The sequence below is a fragment of the Thamnophis sirtalis genome, unplaced genomic scaffold (assembly GCF_051295495.1).
Source record: "Thamnophis sirtalis isolate CommonGarterSnake01/CBP01778 unplaced genomic scaffold, rThaSir2_p1.2 scaffold_3, whole genome shotgun sequence".
NCBI lineage: Eukaryota > Metazoa > Chordata > Lepidosauria > Squamata > Natricidae > Thamnophis > Thamnophis sirtalis.
Genome location: NW_028261383.1, coordinates 157,357,047 through 157,375,928, shown reverse-complemented (window position 1 = coordinate 157,375,928; position 18,882 = coordinate 157,357,047). Strand labels below are relative to the sequence as shown.

Here is an 18,882-nt window from a genome sequence, read left to right as displayed (position 1 = left end):
TCTATCATGTTTATTTGTTTGTTTGTGCTGCTTAGTCAGTGTTGGCTTCTAGAGACTCCCTGTTCCATTCCCTGCAGTTTTCTTGGCAAGGTTTTTCAGAAATGTTTTGCCACTGTTTGATTCCTAGGGCAGAGATAGAGAGAGAGGGAGAGAGAGAGGGGAGAGAGATCACTGCCTCAGGGTCCCTTATTGATTGATTGATTGATTGATTGATTGATTGATTGATTTAGTCAAGCATGAATTAGATAACAGATATAAGTATGAACATTATTATGAATACATGAAATGAATAGGAATACAAGGGAATATTAGGACAGGGACTGTGGGCATGTTGATGCGCTTATGCACGCCCCTTAAAGACCTCTTAGGAATGAGGTGAGGTCGACAGTAGACAGTCTAAGATTAAAGTTTTGGGGGTTTGGGGAAGAAACCAGTGTTAGGAAGTGCATTCCAGGCATTGACCGCTCTGTTGCCGAAGTCATATTTTCTACAATCAAGTTTGGACCGGTTTACCATAAGTTTGTATCTATTGTGTGCTGGTGTGTTGTGGTGGTTGAAGTTGAAGTATTCATTGACTGGTAGGACATTGTAGCAGATAATTTTATGTACTACTCTGGCCTGTTCCCTTAATCAGTACAACAAACTGGATCTACAAAAGCATTAAAAAAAAAAGAGTTGAAATCCCAAACATTGGGAGGGCACCAAATGGCAGGAGCCTCCTTGAACTCCGTGGCTGTCACTGTGGCGGAGTTGCACTAAGAGGCGCTGTGTCGCCTTCGCGGAGCCCCTCTTGTCTCCTCTGGGCTCATAGAGCTCTCAGAAGGAGGGGCCGAGTTGCTGTCCTGGACTGGAGAAATGGGGCACGCGTGGCTGCCGGCGGGGCGTCTCTGATCGAGGTGAGGAGGTGGCGGCGGTGACTGCATTTTCACGAAGGAACGAACGAATGAAGCGGTGGCTGTTTTGCGGAAGAGAGGGGCGGCTGGGTGGGTGAATCGGTATTGCCGGCATGACGGGGAACGCAACTTGCGCGAATATTTGAAATGTACAAAGGGTCAAGAGAGGCTTGAATGCAAGGGGCAGAGTAAGACCTCTAAAGGACGTAGGTTGCTAATATCATAAACATCTCCGTACTTACTGAATATAAGCGGGTGAGGTTTTCAAAACGCCATCAGCCCGGTGTTATGGGACTGCTTTACTCTCTGGTTATACAATAGTGAGCACGATCGCACCGTTTTCTGTGTGGCTCAATATCCCATTTTGGGAGATGGCTTGAAACTCTTTAGAGGAATTATTTTCCAGGGCGGGGAGAAGTTTTGTATTGCATGTTATTTTTTGAAGTGCCTTTATCTGTTCTTTGTGAAGATTTATCAGGGTGATCTGTCGTACGCAAGTCCCCCGTTTGTACGACCTTCTAAAATGTAACTTGGGATAATTACTCCTCCCCCGGGCTGTGTGTTCCCAATCGCTAATGTAATTATCTCCAAAAGGGAGCAATGAGGAGAGGAGCGATGTAAATGACTGCTCTATTTGAAGAGAAGGTCAAGACTTTTGCTTGCCTCTTTTTTCTTTCTTTCAATCCACCCAGTTAGAAAAGGGAAGACGGCTGATGCGACTGGAGTTTGCCAGGCAGGATCTGTATAAGGGATATATATCTATGGAGGAAGGGATGAAAGACGCTTTTGCCAAATTAAATAAAACTGCAGGGCACTATGACCGGAGAAAATGTTTCCTGCTCTGTTGAAAATGACGTGTAAATTAACCCCTTTAGTATTGGATGTATTGGAAGGCTCCATTCCACGCTCTTGACCAATATTCCTAGTCATCAAAGCAGTTGGAGAAGGGAATCCATCGCAGGTTTTGTAGTCAGCTAGGAAGACATGGAGCACTCTGGGAAAGACCTTTAGGATGTTTGTAGATGACGTTCTGTGACCCATTACAAATCTTGTACATCTGTATACAAGTTAGTGTTGCAATGCAGTTTATTCCAGGGTAAAGATAGTCCCGATTGGATCTTGAATCTGTCTATTAAACTGACAGGTCTCATTTATAAGGCTCTTGTACATAGGGAATTGCTTTCTCACTCAACAGCTAAAATCTGAAGTATGATAAAGGAGGCAATTTCTGTTTGAATATCAAGTCCTAGGACAAGCAGACAATGATCATAACTTTTGGGTGCTGCTTTGCAAGTCTCCTAAAAGCATTTGATAATAACCCCTGTTGGATATACAATGCAAAGGGGGACTTAAAAAAAAGATTTAACTGTGATCCAGTGCATTCTTCTTAGCCATTTAGGATACATTTTTCCTGCAAAGGTAGACTTTTTCTGCAGTGCTGTAAGACTGACGGTGAAATAATCCGAAAGGGAATGTTTGTGTATGTGTTAAATTTCCACTTTGCAAAGTGGTTTTGCGATAGGTATATTTCTATGTGGTTCTGCTAGCCAGGTACTCTGATGGAGGTATTGTCTGGTTCTAATGGGCAGAGTTGAAATATAATTACTGGTAGTTCCCTTACAATTATCCCTGAGCAATTATTTTATAGGGTAAGATGAAACATAGGAACCCAGGCAGGAAAAAAACAAACCTGATCATTGGAGTATGTCCCCTCCCCCATTATAAGGACTATATCTCAAGTGAAATTTAAATTCTGGGACTGTGAGCTTCATTTCTCAATTGTCTCTTTTAAATAAGACAAAATTTATATTATTTGCCACTATTGCAGACAAAATGTATAATTATAAGAACAGCCCTGAAGACTTGACATTGCAAGTCAACCGAAATGTTAGCAGTAAAAGTTGGATGCATCCAAGTTTAGTGAGTACCAAGAATTGCATACTATCTGCCTGGCTACTGTTCTGTGAAAATTCATGTAGGCTGCTGGTTATGATAAGATGGCTATTGGAACGTGTTGAAAACTAAGCATGGTGCAGAGGTTGGAATATTAGGATAGCGTTAAAAGGACCCAACTTCAAATCTCTGTTCCAGTATAAATCTCACTTTATGCCCTTAGGCCAGGCACTTACCAAACTTTTTTGTCACTGGGTTTAGGGGTTTTAGATTGTGGATTTTTTTAAAAGTTGTAAGTCACCTGGAGTCACCATCTGTGAGATGGGCAGCTTTATAAATTTGTTTAATAAAATAAAACCTATCCCACAAAAGGCAATTTTTGATTGGATAGAATTCTTAATAAATTATGGGGAAGTTGTCAATACAATATACCTTACAGAGGTGGGTTGCTCCCAGTTCGGCCTGGATCAGGTGAATCAGTAGTAGCAGTGGGAGGCTCCGCCCACCCACCAGACGCTTCTGCGCATGTGGAGAAGAGTCCCGCGCACGAGTGAACCAGTAATTAAAAAAATTGGAAACCAACCACTGATACCTTGACTCCAAACATTTAACAAAAGACTCAATGACATAATAATTAGCAAGATAGTGAGATGAATGGTATGACTATTAATTGGATATATAGGGGGTCTCAAAAATAGTACTCTAACCAGTATTTTCTGGTGGCACTAAACAGTACTCTAATCAGTGTTTTCTCATCAAACTCAAGTTCATAATCTTTTTTGGGGATTGGGTGGGGGATGTCTTTATTTGCAATCCAGAGCTAATTGTTAAATAAATAAAATGGTGGTAGGTATTAATTAATCATTTGGATGAAGCTGCAGAGAGCATGCTTTTGATCTGGGATGCTTTGCCCTGAGTAAAAGGTCAGACTCAGCAGCCTCTGGCCCTTTCCAGCCCTTTAATTCCATGAGTATACTATGCGCAAACCAAACAAACTATTTGCGCAAACTATCTGTCAATGGGGCAGAGCCAATATCTTTATGACAAGGTAATTTCACAAGGGAGAAGGCAGATTTTAAATCCAGCAATCCCAGCCTGTTTAGGGAGCGACAGATGGCATGCAGTATTTTATATGTTACAGACAGACCAGCAATCAGAAGGATCCTTTGGCATGTTTTGCTCAGAAATTTGCTCTCTTTTTTTTTAAGAGATTCAGCTGAACTCACTGAGCTTTTCCCAATCTGGTGCCCCCTATGTATATCGGGGACTGTAGTACTCCAAATAACTAGCCAGTATAGACTTTGGCTCTCTCTTGGGAGCTACAACCCAAGATGTATGGATAGCACCAAGGTAGGTATTTCATCCCCTTCATGTAGCAGTTCAAGCCAACTGGGTGTAAACGATTGGCTGGATGTCTGTGGCATCATGGTGCCATCTCGTCTTTTCACTTATTAAGGCAAGAGTTGAACAATTCAGTTTAATAAATGTTTATTCTACCTTGCATTTTTCCCCCAAAGTTGAAGCTGAATCTTATGTGATATTGAGAAACCAGCAAAATCACTAGTCAATATTTTGAATTACGGCAGCACAAGGGGATTCTAAATGTGAAGAAACCATACTGTTTGTTATTGCACAAAGATGACACTTGTCCTGATACTCTTGGCACTAGGAAACACTGATTACAAAACACCTGTTTCCAGGTGCATTTGGTTTTCTTACTGTGATATTGTTTGTTTTAAGCCTTATAAAACGCCAAGAATTACCTTACCCTCTGGAAAAACTTGTAAATGTTATAGTGTTCCTCTTTCAGTTAAGCAGCATTGCAAATGACCTCTTTCAATATGTGTTATGGCGCCTCCCACCATGGCTTGTCATTGACCATGAAGGCACAGGATCCTGGGAATATCTGCAAATTCAGTAGCGTTTGGAGAATCACTACCCATTTACTGTATGCAAACTTTTATCACACCCTTCTCTAATTTGATGCCGTCTAGATCTTTTAGACCAGAGGTCCCCAACCCCTGGTCTGTGACCAGCAGCGATCCGCAGCATGCCAGAAACCAGGTCATGGAAACAAGTGAAACCCCATTTGCAGGAAACAGGCTGTTCAATACTCTGAACTCAGTGTGGGTGCCAGAATAACTGAGGCTCAGGCAGGAATAAGGCTAACAAGTTTATTCCGTAAAAGTACAGCTGCTCACTTTTATATGAGCTGTCAGATGGCTCCACCAATCAGCTGTTAGCTGCGTTCCCGCCAAAACTGAACATGCTGAGCCTGCTCAGAACACAACACAGGCAGCTCACAAAACCACACCCCCTCCAGTCCATGATGAACCCTCTCTCCATGGAACTGGTCCCTGGTGCCCAAAAGGTTGGTGGGTGGGGGCACTGATTTAGACTATAAATTTTGGCTTCATCTACAGAATCAGGAAAGTTGGCTTGTTAAATAATTTGAGCTTTATTTCAAACATAAAGAGGGCTAGTATAGAGACCACGGCTGCTTTTATATAAGAACCGTTTGTGTGTTGTGGCGTGCCATGGGGCTGGTTTTATCTGAGGAGTGAATAATACCTAAACAGTGTTTGCTGGCTCAGCTCACAAATAGATTTGACTGTCTATCTTTTTAGTAAGTTTGCAAAACTTATTGTGGCCTATAAATGTGAGGTCTGGTTTTCTTTCCGAAGAAGAAACCACACTTTAACACGTAAGTGGGAGTGAAGGAAAGCAGCATTTAATTTTTGACTAACTGAGAAAGCATTTTAAGCCAGTTCTGCTCAAGTAGCGTCTTCTAAAAAAAATTACAAGCCATTTAGCAAAGGTTATGTTTTAATTTTAAAGGATTTTTGCCATCCTCTTTCCCTTGTTAGAAAGTAACTTCCTTTATAGGTACTATTGACAATATTGGTCTCCATAAACTAGATGTATAAAATTCCACCCATTACATATGTGTGTAGGGAATGGAAAATATGACAGTTTTAATTTGTGCTGTGTTAGGAGCCCATTTAGGCAGACTTTTAAATTATTTTCAGTTTAGCCTACATGCTGCAGAGTAGATTGAGGAGAGCAAGTCCTCATTTAGTGAATACAGTTGGGAGTACCCTGTTTCCCCGAACAGAAGATCTTCCCAGTTAATAAGCCCAATTGGGCTTTTGAGTGCATGCACTAAAATAAACCCTCCCCTGAAAATAAGCCCTCCCTGAAATATTGCAACCCAGCAGCAGCAGCCATGAGGTGACCACACTCGCCGCCTCCTGCACTTCAAAAATAATAAGACCTTCCCGAAAATAAGGCCAAGTGCTTATTTTGGGGGCCAAAAGAAAATAAGATCCTGTCTTATTTTCGGGGGAAACGGTAGAAACTTGGTCATTGTGAAGTGGTTGCTAATTGAAACCATTAGTGTGCTTAAAATCTTACTACTTCTGCTTTACAGACCTATGAAGGTTGTATGTGCAAAGATTGGTTGTAAAGTTACTCTTTCATCACTGTCATAACTGCAAATGGTTGCTAAACCATACAACCACAAAATGAAGACTTTGTTTGGTATATAATTAGAACAGGAGAGAATGTACATAGCTGATCATACTTATCTCAAAGGAATATGTTAAATTGTGAGCATAATGTTGTATTTGGCTAGGTTCAGAAGGTATTGGATAACCAAGCTTTGCAAAGGTTGACAGTGATGGGTTTATATTTTACTGCTAGAATGAACATTTTTGCCTTGAGTTGATTTATGTTTTTGATGTTCAGCAGATGTGTGTTTCATATTATAGCTTGTTCCAGTAGATGTGTGACATTCATTCTTTGGAATGGTCTGTATGTAAAGAGGGTGCTACATCTGCTGAGTTCAATAACAAGTTCCATTATAAGTATTCTAGCGACTATTATCTAAAGTTTCTACCTTTAGTAAAAAAAAAAAAACTTTTAAAAAGTTTTTAAAAGTTTAATCCACTTAACTTTGAAATACCTTAAGTTAAATGATTGAATTCAGTGGGAGTTACATTTGGATCGATATGTATAGACCACATTCTGTCTTACAGTGGTAACCTTTATAGCTCAGCACTGGAGTTGAGAAGTTAAATTGAGAATTGCTGACTTGGGAAGAGGCAGAGGTCAAAACCAAAGCTGCCTTATCCTTATTCAATTTCTAATCACCTCTAACCTACTGTGCTAGATTGGTAAAGGTAAAGGTTCCCCTCGCACATATGTGCTAGTCGTTCCCAACTCTAGGGGGTGGTGCTCATCTCCGTTTCAAAGCCGAAGAGCCAGCGCTGTCTGAAGACATTTCTATGGTCATGTGACCGGCATGACTAAACGCCAAATGCGCATGGAATGCTGTTACCTTCCTACCAAAGTGGTCCCTATTTTTCTTCTTGCATTTTTACATGCTTTCGAACTGCTAGGTTGGGAGAAGCTGGGACAATTAGTGGGAGCTCACTCCATTACACAGCACTAGGGATTCGAACCACTGGACTGCTGACCTTCTGGTCAACAAGCTCAGTGTATCAAACTCATTGGTAAAAATGGTTAAACAAAGGGATATATAAAGAACTCAGGTCTGGCCATTCATGATTCTGAGCTTTTTTGAGGGGACAATTCAAATGTAATTGCCTCTCTTTCTATTAAAAAACAAAAACAAAGGTCAGGGCCAGATTTCTGTTTTCCTGCTTGTATTTGATTTTTGTTTTATAAGCTGGTATGTCATTCCTTTCTTTTCTGTAATTGTCAGTATGGAAAATTAATTGGGGGGTGGGAACCTATAGTTTTGTGATAGCCCACAGGCTTTTGATGCTTTCCACAGATCACTGGCTTCTGTGCCCAAACTTCTTCAATTAATTTTGAGTTTCAGGAATGAAAATTACATCCATGGATAATTACTGTGAATTGGTCAACGAGGTTAGATAGATAATCAGTTGAAACAGCAAAAAAAAAAAAAAAAACCCTTCAGGGTATCATTATCATTTGCAAGATGGTGCTTCTTGTGCATGTATAACCTTTATATATGTACAAAAACAATCCTGGGTATGCGACTTCACACCCTTTTGTTCCAGAACCAAATCAAAGAGTAACAAATTTAAAGAACAGTAATCTTTAGACAGCTTTATGGCTCATATTTTTCCACTCCTTTAATTGCACTCACCTTTATAGAGGATTTTTAAAGGTAGCTAAAATTTGTGCCAGCAAGAGGTGTAAAATGGCACGTCTAACAGTGGGGCCACTTGCTCATATGACACTAAGCAAGGAAACCTTTTAAGCTCTTGCTTGCATTTCATTGACAGTAGGAGTTCAGGAAAGAAATCTTGGAATTATGGGTTAGTCGATAAAATTCTCAACTTCAGAGGGAAATAAAAAGACAATATAGTAGTATTTTCAGAAAAGAAGTTTAAAATAATTCGTTGTTTTTTTAAAAAATCAATACACTACCTTTGTAATGATCTATGCTGCCATTACCGCTCAGATCCTGTTTATCTTTCTGATTGGCCTGATTTATAAAAGGATACTGTACAGTTAGAACGAGATGCACCTAAGTACTCAAAATTAGAAATTCTGTGAGGAAAGGTTTCAAAGTTTTTACTTACTAGTTTACTTTAATGCAGTGTTTCTCAACCTTGCCAACGTTAAAATGAGTGGACGTCAACTTCCTGAATTCCCCAGCCAAAAGTTCACACATCTTAAAGTTGCCAATGTTGAAAAACAGTGGTTTGATTAGACTAAATTTATTTATTGAATTTCTAGGACATCCCAAACTGTCACTACTGTGGACAACTTCTGTGATACACCAAGAATGTATTTATACTATTATACTGATTTTGCTCCTCCAATAATGCCAAGAATTTTATATTTACATCCTTTCCTTTATCCCTATTACAACCCCCCCCCCCCCGTCTCCTGAAAACAACATAGCCTGTTTTGAAACATTTTCCACATTTAATTTGATTTCTAGGACAGCCAGAAAGGTAACTGGGAATAGTGACTCAAGTCTACCTTAATCAAACTGCATTCTTAAACTAAGGAATGTTATGGTGATAATTACCATAAGGTGACCATAAAAACTAAAACAGTAATATGTTAAATAATTATTGTGTTGTTCCTCAGGTCAAAGTAATAAGTATTTTGCTAACATTTTAGACCTTCCTAAGCAGTTTCTTGAATCTGTCCCATAGTAGCGAAAGTCTTGCCAACTTCTGGTTTGGACTGACGTTAAACAAAACTTGAAGAGTATCAAAAGTGGTGCAGATAATTAGTCCACTCTCCACTCTACATAGTAATATTGCAAACTGATGTTGGAAGAAAAATCCGATCTGGTTCCAAGACTGGAAAAAGACCCTGAAAATAAAATGGAGGCAGGCTGCATGGAAAGAAGGTCTCTATTTATTTGGAAGCCAGAAACTTTAGTGAAGGTTGGAAGCATGTTTCTGGGATGGGCTTTTATACATTCTTTGGGGCTTTGTGATTGAGATGCCTGTTCCTGTGTAAGAAGGTGTCCTTTAATATTTTAATGGCTGTTGCCAGATTCCTATGGGATCATGGCTGAGTCTTCAGGCAAAAGGGGAAATGCAAATCCTAAGTGTTTGTCCCAGCTTTTCAGTTTGCCTAATTGTGTTTGGAGTCTCTGTTTGCTCTTTGCTTCTGAATAGATTGGCCTAATCTTTCTGATTGGATAGACAATCTCCATTCCAAAAAAACAGCCTCTTCAAACTTCTGCTTGAAGCTGTTTTCCTATGACAGGAAGATTGGAGCTGCTTTCTGCCTTTAAGAACATGTTTCTCCATTTCTCCTTTGAGGAAATATACTGCCTCTTTTAATATCCCCCCCCCAATATTTCATTCTCTAGGAGGAAGAGGGTTTCCCACACTGAAATAAGGTTGTTCAACCATGATAGTAAAATCAAGAAATGTTAATTGAAAGTCACATGCTTCCTTGACAAGGTTTTTAGTCTGAGATCCCCATTAATCCTAACACATAAAACTAAACACATCTGCCTGCTGGTTTCCTCTTGTCTCAAAGAAACCCTCACTCTATATTCATCAGGGTTATGGCAGGCCTGAGGTATGCATGTCATTAGGAAGAAGGAGTTTGTTCTGGGGAAAGATTAATGAAGAGCAAACAGATCATTTGAAAAGAGTTAAAAGTTCATTTTGTCAGGCTAGATATTTTGTCAAGGTTTAGGTTAAGAAAAATTTGGTCTTGGAATCGTCCTCCCTGAGGAATCCAGTAGGAAAATTGTTCTGAAAAAGTTAATATGGTATCAAGCAATGTAAAGATCAAGATTTTTTTTATTACCCAAGTTAGTTTTATTAAAAATAATAATTCCTGTGTACCAAATTAGACAAATCTCTGTTGGTTGGGCCCATTTCTAAAATACATATAATAGCATGAGTAGTTCTCAGTAATTTGGTAATTTGGTTGGATTTCTGAAATTTTTTTGGAATTTACCATTTTCTTTTTGGTGTATTAAATTTCTGCAGAGACTTACAGCCTTTTTGCTGGAGGAAATCTGTATTCTCTCTCTCTCTCTCTCTCTCTCTCTCTCTCTCTCTCTCTCTCTCTCTCTCTCTCTCTCTCTCTCTCTCTCTCTCTCTCTCTCTCTCTCTCTCTCTCACACACACACACACACACACACACCCACACCCACACACCCACACCCACACCCACACCCACCCACACACAGGCGCACAGGGCTTGTCTGTCTCTCTCTCCCCTGCCCTTCCCTCCCCCTCTCTCCATCCTCTTATCTGACTACTGAAACTGCGAGGCAAACAAGAAATTAAAACCAGAAAACAACAGAAAAGCAAATGATTGTCGCTGTGTGTGTGTGTGTGTGTGTGTGTGTGTGTGTGTATGTATATATACTGTAGTCACACATAAAGGAGTTATATCTTTGCTAGGGAGGGGAGCATAATCTCAGAATTGCCTGTCCCAAATAGTCTGACTTTTCTGAGAAAACATGCTTTGTAATATATCATGTAACCTAGTGAGATAACTGTTATAAAATAAACACTTTTGTGTCATAAAGCTTTACAAGTAATTAAAAGAATTTTAAAGAAAAGCAAGCCCATATTTTTCAGTTCCAGCCTCCTTACTTTTTTCCCCTTTAAAAAAAACAGGGTAATTTCAACATTTCTTGAACAACTACATTTTTATACAATACAGGTAACTGCCAGAAGTTATGGCCATATTTTACATTACAGAAGCATTTGACTGCATTCTTTCTCTAGAATAGGAACATAAAATATAAGTAAAGCTTCAAGAAATTATTCATTAACTCTGAAAACCCATTATCCATTTGCCTGTGTGTGTGTGTGTCTCCCTCCCCTTTTCCCCTTAGATTGTCCTTTTTTTGCATTTGCAGAGAGATAAACTTTTGCTGGAGGAAGAAAAAAGAGTTTTACTTGAACCAATTGTCTCAGTTTCTAAAGAAACATTTTGATGGTGACTAGATGTCTACTTATCTCTTGGATTTATGTATCTGTATAATCACAATAGGTTCTATAAATCACCCTTCAAGTAACTGCACTTTTGTCTCTGGTAATATTTTTGGGAAGTGGTATTTGTCATGGTTGGGCAAGAAATAATCCTTAGTTCTACATGAGTCATGGGAATGCGTCAAACCCTATACCATAAAAATAGAGCAGGATCTCCACCATATCTGCCTTTCTCTGCTGCAGCTTGAAGAGAAAAGTGTTATGCAGAACTCTGGGTCTGTAGCATGGCTAGTACAACTTTACCCTAAATATGGATTTAATGTCTTCTATTCTCTCTTGCAGCTACTGTGACTGGTTCTAAAGATCCCAATTCTGGAGAGAAAGTCCTAACCATGACACCTGGCAAGGAAAGGGAAGTACTCTATGGTAAATCGGTCATTTAATTTGCATATCTTTTAAGCAACTTGGTGGCTTTTCGGAAAGCAGACTCAAATATCTCTCATTTATAGCTGAATGTCTGTTGTTCTTTACAGCATTTCTAGAATGGCATGTTATCCTTGGTTTAAGAGGGTCACATACAGAGTCCCAAGCCCTGTTTGTGTGACTTCCAAAACCTCATCTGACCATTACTGCTAAAAATTGTGGCATGCTTTCTTACCATTTTGAGGCAGAAAGCCACATGAAAAGGACTACCGCAGGTTCTACAGTGATGGTCTTCAAATTATTTGAAAAATAAGGCCTATCTGCACAACTTTCCCCAGAATCTTTTCCCATCTTAACGAATGTATCTTCTCTTTTTATTACACTGAGAGCATATGCACCAAAGATAAATTCCTTGTGTGTCCAATCACACTTGGCCAATAAAATATTCTATTCTATTCTATTTTATTCTATTCCATTCTATTCCATTCTATTCCTATTGTATTCTATTCTAAACAAAAATTCTCAGTCAGTTTGGATCATTGTGCCATCTGAAATGGCTCTTGGATTTAGACAAATATTAAGAGTGGCATTATATAATCATTTTGCTTTCTACTCATTCTATATTGCTTTCTGGTTCATGAGATTTCCCAAAGTGATTTACATTATAATAAAAAAGATAAGGACAGTTAAATTTACCAGACCTTTATTTATGTCCATGATGAAATATGAATGTTTGGTTACAGTTACAACATTTACGAAAGATGCTTACTTTTTTGTTTATCATTGGGTAAAAGAATTTGAAAATAATCTTCCTCCAACATATTCTTCAGCTGTAAGTTCTTTGAAAGAGAGACCTATAGATTTATGTGTGCAAAATATGAATAGCATAAATCCTGTATGTCTTCATAAATGGATATTCCAATGAGTTAAGAGGACTTGCTTCCAGAATAGTAGGTGTAGATTTCTGTTTTAATTTGCACTAACATCCTTTCGGAATATGAAAATGAGAAAAATTAGTGAAAAGCTCTCCAGCTGCAGCAACAGAATATTTAAGATAAAATATAGGCATTCTGATTTTGCCTCACAAATGAATGTGAGTTTGATCCTAGGTAACGGTAGATATTACTCTCTTTGGGCACAAAGAGAAAATATCTGTTGTGAACTCCATGTAGGTGTCAGGAGGGGCATCTGGCCAATAAATGCTCAGCTCCATTCAGTTGCCCCGACTCTACCTTGATGCAAGGAATTATGGGGTTGTTAAAAGAAAAGAAAAAAGAGACATTCTTCTGATTGTTCTATTTCTTCCAATGTAACTCATTCTCTTTAACTCAAGTTTTTCATAAGTGAACTATCTGGAACTGGGAGAGAAATTTGTTATCTGCCAAGTTGTTAAACCACCCAGCAATATTCTGCAAGATAATTGTTATGGCTCTGCAATCAGGCTATCACCAGCTCCCAATCCATGATAGTGAACGTTTTTAAAAACTTTATCTTGAAGTAACATTATGGCCAGGAATATTGTCATTCAGGCTATAAACGCTTCTACATTCTTAAGACATACTGGAGGCTAAGACTGGTTTTGCTTGTGGTCTTCAGATGTGTCAGAGAAAGTTAAATACGGTTGATGTCTAGGATTATTATAAAGTTTGAATTTAAAGGGTAAATATGGTAATATTTAAACTACTTTATAGGTGTCTTGTCCCAATTTACCAAGAAAATAAAGCACTGAGAAAAGTAACATTTTATTGAAGTTGAATATGGTTATTGGTAGTTTTTGGTTCTTCCTTATTATCTTTTGATCAGAGACGCTGGGGGCAAATCTCACCAGACCACATTCGTAGTAGCATAGGAAACTACCCAGAGTCACTTTAGATAGTGAGATGGGTGGCACATAAGTTTAATAAATAATACAATTTGTAAAATAATAATGTTTCCAATGACAAATCCGAATACAATGAAGTAAAAAAGCCATTTGAATGGAATACAGTGTCACTATTGGTTCTCTATGTTCAAATAATTAAAGAGACGTTATTATAAAATTCCAATTAAGAAAAATGTGTATACCTAGGATTGTTGAAATATATTGGCCATTTTGAATCTGCTTATTATTTCCACTAATATACATGATGCATGTACAACACAGCATTAATCGGCTTGGCAAGCAAAATATAACACTGTTTTGCCAGACAGATGGCTAATACAGCAAATTCTAAAATTTTACTCTTTCTGTACAAGCTGACCCAATTATAAAACTGGGTCGGGACAGTTTACATTACATTTGTTGAATGGATTTTAAGTATGCGCTTTGGATTGTGACATGAAGATATTTTCTAGATGTTTTTTATGGGCATGTATGATCAGCATATATTTGATTAAACACTTTGGGAGTCTATCGTAAAGCCATTCACCATACCATGTTTTCCCAAAAATAAGATAGGGTCTTATTTTCTTTTGACCCCCGAAATAAGCACTTGGCCTTATTTTCAGGGAGGTCTTACAATTTTTGAGGTGCAGGAGGCAGTGAGCATGGTCACCTCATGGCTGCTGCTATGTTGCAATATTTTCGGGGAGGATTTATTTTAGTGCATGTGCTCAAAAGCCCGATTGGCGTATTATCTGGGAAGGTTTTATTTTGGAGGAAACAGGGTAAATACACAGTACATGTACATAACACAGACACACATATATAAACATGTATGCACCCGCATGCACAGAAACACACAAAATTGTGTGTGTTTATAATTCCAATCTTGCCCACTGTATTAACTTGGCCACAACATTCTTTCAATCACTCTTTTGTCTTTAGTTATTCAAAACATTTTAGAGCCTAAACTCATTCATGTGTACTCACATGCATTAAGTCTCTTTGTGACACAAACATAAGATATTTGGATGAGTGGCCATCTTGTCTGCCAGAGCTTTAGTTAGTCTGCTTTTTATTTTTTTGTCTTGCGAGAAGTTTGTGAATTACGAAACTATAGTCGAACATATATTTGCCTGAATCTTAAAATATTTTTAAATAGATCTTCTCATACCTATCAGATTTTCAAGTTTCTAATTGCAGATAAAATATAGGTACTTTAAAGTCTTAACAGATTTAGTTGTAACTTCAGATGACCAAAACAGATATTTGCTTGCTTTTAATTCCCTTTTTAGTTTCTTTGTTTCCCCTCTTAAGCTATTGGAATTCAAATTCTATGAAAATTTGATTGTGCCGTTATAATTTTCTGCAAGAGAGTATAATGCAAAGTGGGAAAATGTGATCAGACAACAAATTACTGCATTGAGAGAATGTATACAAAGAGTTAACTTGATATTTCCTTGTAAGGAAATTGAGGCAGAAAATTAGCAAAGAAAAGAAATATGTGAGGAAAGGATAGCTGATACTTAGTCCTAGAAGCAAATATCGTAATTCTGACAAGCCCCTGGGTCTCTCGTAAGGAAGATGAGAGTGACTGTACAATTGCAGACTTACCTGTTGTGGGCTTCCTGAAGGCACGGAGAACTGGAGAGTGGGGTGGGGGAACCGACAAGGGGGTTGGACTGAAAGAAGCCAGTGCTGCATTGCAACCCCAGACCAGCCCCTGTTTGATATACGTTGCAACATTTCAACCCCAGAAAGGGCGGAGCTTGCAACAGAATACTGCAATGCTGCTTTCATCATTATGGTGTCAGTACAGAGTCCTCCAATTACGACCACAACTGAGCAATAATTTCTGTTGCTAAGCAAGTCGGGTGAGTTTTTGCCCCATTTTACAACCTTTCTTGGCGCAGTTCTTAAGTTAGTAACACGGTTGTGAAGTGGTTTCCCCATTGACTTTGCTGGTCACAAGGTTGCAAAAGAGTTATCACATGACCCTGGGACACTGCAACTGTCATAAACATAAGCCAGTGGCCAACTGTCCAAATTTTGATTGCATGACTGCGGGAATGCTACAGCAGTCGTAAGTGTGAAAAATGGTCATTGGTCACCTTTTTCAGTGCCACTGTTGCAATAGCACTTAACCTTATATACCGCTTCATAGTGCTTTTACCGCCCTCTCTAAGCGGTTTACAGAATCAGCCTATTACCCCCAACAATCGGGGTCCTCTTTTTGCCCACTTCGGAAGAATGGAAGGCTGAGTCAACCTTGAGTCTGGTGAGATTTGATCTGCTGAACTGCAGCAGGCAGCTGAAGTAGCCTGCATTCTAACCATTCTGCCACCTTGGCTGCTGTAACTTCAGACGGTCTGGTTGTAAGTTGAGGACAGTCCATAGCGAGAACCTGCGGACCCCATAGCAGAAGCATCTGGTTTTGGCCATTGTGGGATCAGAATGGTGGAGGAGACAAGCCTTGGACGCAATCCTGTGTGGCTCTTAACTTTGCCCCTTTCTCTGATATGCAAAAGAGTTTGTGGAATTTCAAATCATCCCAGTATTTTCACAAAGGAAATGAAGGAAATGTAAGAGTACAAAAAGTGGACTTGATGAACTTCCCAAAGTAAGAGATCATTGGATTTGCCTCAGTAAAAAACAAACAGAAGAGACACACACACACCAAATTATATACTGATAGTCCTCGACTTAGGACCACATTTGAGTCCAAAGTTTATGTTGCTAAGTGAGACAGCTGTTAAGTGAATTTATGAATTTACTTTTTTGCTACAGTTATTAAGTGAGTCACTGCAGTTCTGAAGTTAATAAGACGGTTTTGCTTGATTTGATTTTGCTTGTCAGAAGGGGGTCACATGACCTTCCCGGAACACCGCCATCATCATAAATACGAACCTGTTGTCCAGCATCCAGATTTTGATCCTGTGACCCATGGGAATGCTACAATGGTTGTAACAGTGAAAAATGGTCATAAGTTAGCTTTTTTTCAGTGATGTCGTAACTTCAGATGGTCACTAATTAAACTGCTGTAAGTCAAGGGCTACCTGTGTAGTTCCCTGCTTGGGGCTAAATCTTTTTGAATCTGAACATCCGCCTAGCCCAGAATGAAGCCTAAATTCTGGGAAATTCCCGATTTAAATCCCCCAGCTGAAATGTCCTTCTCCCTCATTGTAGTCCTGCATCAGATGGCCATTCATCTTCCCCCCAAATAAGCTGCCCTGCCAGTAGGTTATGAATAGAAACCATTCTATTATTTCCTGGTAGAGCAGACTATTTTCCTTGCTGACCTGCAGTTAGTGGACATTCCATTACATGGCTGCTGCCAAAAGTTGCTTATTGTTTACTGTGCAACTTCAAGGAAGTTGCTGGCATCAGGTTCGAGTTGTGTGCTACCTACTTTTCCTTAAGACTTTTTTTTTTCCTGGCATTGGTTAACTAGCTGAGCAAGGTGAGCTTAGCTGTTTGGGGCGTGGTTTTCATGGCACAGGGTGGCTGTTGCATTAAAGCTCTCAGGTAAATCCGAGAGGCATCTCTTGTTCCTTGGAAGGCGGAGAGAATGAAGATGTAGGAGGAGAAACCAAGTTCATTGTCTCAACCAGCAGTCCACAGTCCCCGTATCTCTCTCTCTCTCTCTTTACTGCTCCAGTTTCTAGCTATAAATTGGTCACTTCTGTACATCCCGAGGTGTCAGCCTGGGGCTTTTTTTTGATCTGTGGAAGCAGAGTTGAGCTATAATGCCCCGTGGAGAATACAAACTTGAATACAAGAGTGAGTACAATTGGAGCTCTGGAGGGGAGAGGTGGGGCTTATAAAATTATTGTCTGTGTTGTGAAACTGTCTGCAGACCTAATTTCTTCCTTGTGGGTAGGTTGTTTTGCTATTTTGAGGAGAAGTACAGGTATTGCAAATGCTTTTCTGTGGAACGTGGTGTCCCTATAACCCTTTGATCTATTTCTTGCTAGGGTGATGATGGAAGAGATTTAGTTTATTCCCAACGCTTTTCCAAAACAAAATCAAGATGTGGTTTTAATAGAATGTCCAGATTAAACCGTTGATCTAAGTTTAGGGGGAAATATAGCTATGGGGCCCATTAACAAGGCAAAATGTTTGCATTTCAAAGCAGCCCCGATGAATAGATCTGAAGAATCAGCCCAATCCAGCATCTGGGTTCCAGAAGTGAGTTTTAGGTAGGGAAATAAGAAGATCAGAATTTCTTTCATGACTGAAAAAAACCGTAATAACTTTAAAACGAAAAAAAATAGAAGATTTGGGAGAAAAAAATGACTTGGCAACTATAGGGTTACAATTACAATTTAAGCATATCAAAATAAATTCTTTTAAGCAGACATAAACAGAATATAGTAGGTAAAACTTTAACAATATTTGATTGCATGTCTGCAAGGTGAGAATCTTAACAGTGCACATTCTGTAGATGTTCAATCAGACGTATAATTTCTCAAACAAACAGATAAGGAAAGGGAGGTAGATGAGAGGTGATAGTTAAGTAGGGAGGAGAGCAATTCCCCCCCCCATGCTACACAGATTGGGGGGGGGGGAGAAACATTCTTATCCCAGAATGCTACAGCTTGCAAGGGGAGAGCCAAAAGCAGTCGAATTATAATTGTAATCAAATGAACATTCGAAAAGCAGCCTTTGAACATTAGCCTTGGCAGGCATTTTAACATGCAATTGGGATTATAAGAAATGTCCCAAAGAATGATAGATGTCTTCATCCAAAGATAACTCTATAACTGCAGCAGAAAATCACCCGTAAAGATTTATAGCTTTCTGAGCTAGTGGCTCTTTGTCGGTTCTAACACTTCCATCAGTCTGGATTGTCATTGTTGTCAGCCATTCAGCCAGGTCTAACCCTTGACCATGTAGGGATCAGCAGTCTCCATGTGCTCTGTGTCTCGCACTGCCTCCTTCAGATCCACCATGGTCATCCTGGTGTCATCCTTTATAGTGTCCAGCCAGTGGGCACCCCTTCTCAGGAGTGGGCTTCAAAAATTTCAGCAACAGGTTCTCTGCCTGGTTGCTGAATGGGTGTAGCCATGGTGGGTGTGGCCTAGTCAGCTTCCTGCATCACGGCAGTGGGGTGTGTGTGGTGTTTTCACATTCCCCAGGCTCCGGAGGCTTTCCTGGAGCCTCTGGGAGGGCAAAAACTGCCTTCCCCGGGCTCTGGAGCCCCTTTAGAGGCTGGAAACGGGCCCGTTTCTGGCCTTCTGGAAGTTCTGGGTGGCCTGTTTTTCCCCCTCCCTCAGTCCCCGTGTGTGCCCTGCACTTACCTCAAATCCAAAATGGGCCATGAGGAGACTCCTGTGAGGGGTGGGGTGGGGCAGGATGTGAGGGGCCAGCCAAGGGTGGGATTTTGGAG

At 39.7% G+C, this 18,882-nt stretch overlaps 1 protein-coding gene across 2 annotated transcripts in view; it reads left to right on the top strand.

The window, feature by feature from the left end:
* The window catches only part of SLC11A2 (solute carrier family 11 member 2), a 72,767-nt gene that overhangs the window by 10,846 nt on the left and 43,039 nt on the right, over nt 1-18,882 (top strand). The window contains exons 1-2 of one of the 2 annotated variants that reach the window (XM_087710543.1): nt 792-896; nt 11,552-11,635. In XM_087710543.1, coding sequence (XP_087566669.1) covers nt 11,602-11,635 — 34 coding nt within the window. In that variant the 5' untranslated portion in view covers nt 792-896; nt 11,552-11,601. Of the gene's footprint in view, nt 1-791; nt 897-11,551; nt 11,636-18,882 lie in introns of those variants that run through there. The other variant, XM_087710544.1, reaches the window with a different exon arrangement.